The sequence below is a fragment of the Sabethes cyaneus genome, chromosome 1, assembly GCF_943734655.1.
Source record: "Sabethes cyaneus chromosome 1, idSabCyanKW18_F2, whole genome shotgun sequence".
NCBI classification, from domain to species: domain Eukaryota; kingdom Metazoa; phylum Arthropoda; class Insecta; order Diptera; family Culicidae; genus Sabethes; species Sabethes cyaneus.
The window spans coordinates 98,555,511-98,558,015 of NC_071353.1; the positions used below are offsets into that span (position 1 = coordinate 98,555,511).

General features: G+C 36.4%; 1 protein-coding gene across 1 annotated transcript; it reads left to right on the forward strand.

The window, feature by feature from the left end:
• Window positions 1–650: 650 nt before the first annotated feature.
• On the forward strand, window positions 651–1,765 carry LOC128746000 (homeobox protein orthopedia-like). Its single transcript, XM_053843054.1, has 2 exons — window positions 651–676; window positions 739–1,765. Exons 1-2 carry the CDS (start codon window positions 651–653, stop codon window positions 1,763–1,765), a joined length of 1,053 nt encoding a protein of 350 aa, XP_053699029.1.
• The last annotated feature ends 740 nt before the right edge of the window (window positions 1,766–2,505 follow it).

Genomic DNA, 2,505 nt, shown 5'->3' on the forward strand with positions numbered 1-2,505 from the left:
TTGGGAGGTCAATTTCCGATTTTCACAGACGTTTAAAAATTTATAACTCTTGATTCAACTATAGCAGAAAAAAAATGCTTTGATAAAAAATAGAAAATATTATCGGTTGTCCAGAAAAAATATTTTGCTTTATTTTTGTTATTTTTTTCGAGAAGACCGGAAAGCAAAGAGATTTTAAAATATTTTGTTATATTTGCCGATTTTCGAATGGTAATAATTTCATGATAGCGTTATTGTTTGAAGCGGTATCTGAGAAATTTCTTTAGAATTCTTTGAAATTACATTTTAAATATTGCTTTCGTGATAAGCCCATGAGCCATGCATGCATAAATATATTTATGGAATTCTGAAATCCCTTGAGTCGAACTTGTACAATAATTTTGAAAAATGCCCATATGTGACGTTATTCTGCAAACTTCTAGCGCAATTTTGGAACGAAATTATAGCCTTTCCAGAATGCAAAGACAAAACTAATATTATTGCTCATGCACAGCACAATGGAAGACAATGTCGCATACTGCTGCATGGAATATAATGAAGAATCCTTAGTAATGATGGCACCTACATATTTACAAACGACATCACCTTTGAATTTATTTCGTTCTGTAAGTCCATATGGTCAGTCCCTGCCAGACCGTTGTCAGCCTATCATGAAACGAAAACAGCGCAGATATAGGTGAGCGACAGGATTTTCCACCCTTACGTAACTAAAGATTATACTTTTATTGGTTTTCATAGAACCACGTTCAATTCACTACAGCTGCAGGAACTAGAACGAGCATTCCAAAGAACTCACTATCCAGATGTATTTTTTAGAGAAGAGCTAGCAGTTCGGATCGAACTCACGGAAGCACGTGTCCAAGTGTGGTTCCAAAACCGTCGCGCAAAATGGAGAAAAAACGAAAAGGGATCGGTTGGAGATGAAGGTGAAAGTGAAACCAGTGTACCCACAAATACAAGTAATCAAGCAGGTCCATCACGGATAGCTTCTGAAGAACAAGTGGGTACAAACAACACCAACTATGACAACATTTCACAAAACATCAGTCTAGGAAATTTGCAAATGAATTTGCAAGACAATGTTTCACAAGTATCGAACTTCGATCAGGATGGAAAAATATCGCTTGGACAAATGTCTCCAGGACGATTATCTCCCAATCTGTTCCTAAATCTGAACTTTGATCATATAAATCCGACCGATGGTCGTGGAGGAAATTTAACGTTTGAATGGAATAGCCTTCCACCAACGAGCACCACGGGAAAGGAAGGTATTTCCTTTTCCAGTACGCTAACGGATATGAACAATTCTTTAAGCTCTCCTATCGCCTCATCAAGTGGTCCTTCTTCATCGAACGCAAACAATGGATTACAGTTTATGAACATCAGCAGTTTGGTATGCTCATCTCCTCCTCCATCCGCGTCAGTATATGACGATGAAATGAAGTTCCTCAACGTTGATCAGTTTAATATGGATAGCTTTAAAAGCGAATCGTTGTTCAATCTGGATCAAAGTTTGCTGACAACCAACGATCACCAAAGCACACTTAACAATTCTTCTTACCAAACACAACTACAAATGATGAGTTCTGTTTGCCATCCTGACGAAAAATCACATCTTAGCTTAGATCTGCATAATTTTAGCCTTAACGCTCATGGGTCTGATAAGTCAAACAAATCGCCCTCTGAGTTGTTGGACTTAGAAAAACCAATCAACATCAATATTAATCTGAACAGTTTGGACCATTTGGATGATGACAAGTATTAAACAGTTTGATGGAAATCGCTGGCCAAACCAATCAATTGCCCATAATTGACAATTCATTAAATATCTTCAACTGTGCCATTCTCCTGATAGCAATAATGAATCGTAGCAACGTAACTTAATTCTAGTCAAATTTAAATTTACTTGTTCTGAGAAGAAAACCGTAGTTACCACGTAGCGACCAAATCGATTCGTAAAACTGTTAACCGAACAAGAAGATAAAATCGATAGATTCCTTAGTGCTCAAAACAAGCGTATTGGTATTTCAAAACACTAAAGAAAACCTAGTTTATGTTTTGTTTTAGTTGGAAATAAAGCTTAAAGAGACGGAACAATAAGCTGCTTTCTGGTTTTTGTTTCATTTCTCCAGTAGTGTCTGGCGGTAGCGTCTTCTGGTTTGTTGTGTATACTTATCGTTCGTGTGTAGTGAATGAACTGAACGAAGTAAATATGTTGCTTGACAATAGGTGAAATTAATACGATCAATTTCTAGCACACAAACAATGGTTTCGAGATATTGTGTTAGTTGCCTGCTAACGAAAAACGCCTTATTGCAGAATAACGGATATTTTTATTTACATGATCGTAGAAAAAACATAAATTTTCAAACAACCGGTGTGCTGTCCTACTGGCAACCAAAAATTATGCTTAGATGCATAATAAATATAGGTCTGCATGATAAATACAGGTCTGCATAAAATAAACTGCAACTGCAAACTGCAAACTGAAAAATACAAATGATT

Coding starts and splice junctions, on each gene's coding strand:
- LOC128746000 (XM_053843054.1), top strand. CDS start 651: ATGAAACGAAAACAGCGCAGATATAG. Junction 677..738: donor CGAAAACAGCGCAGATATAG/GTGAGCGACAGG, acceptor TGGTTTTCATAG/AACCACGTTCAATTCACTAC.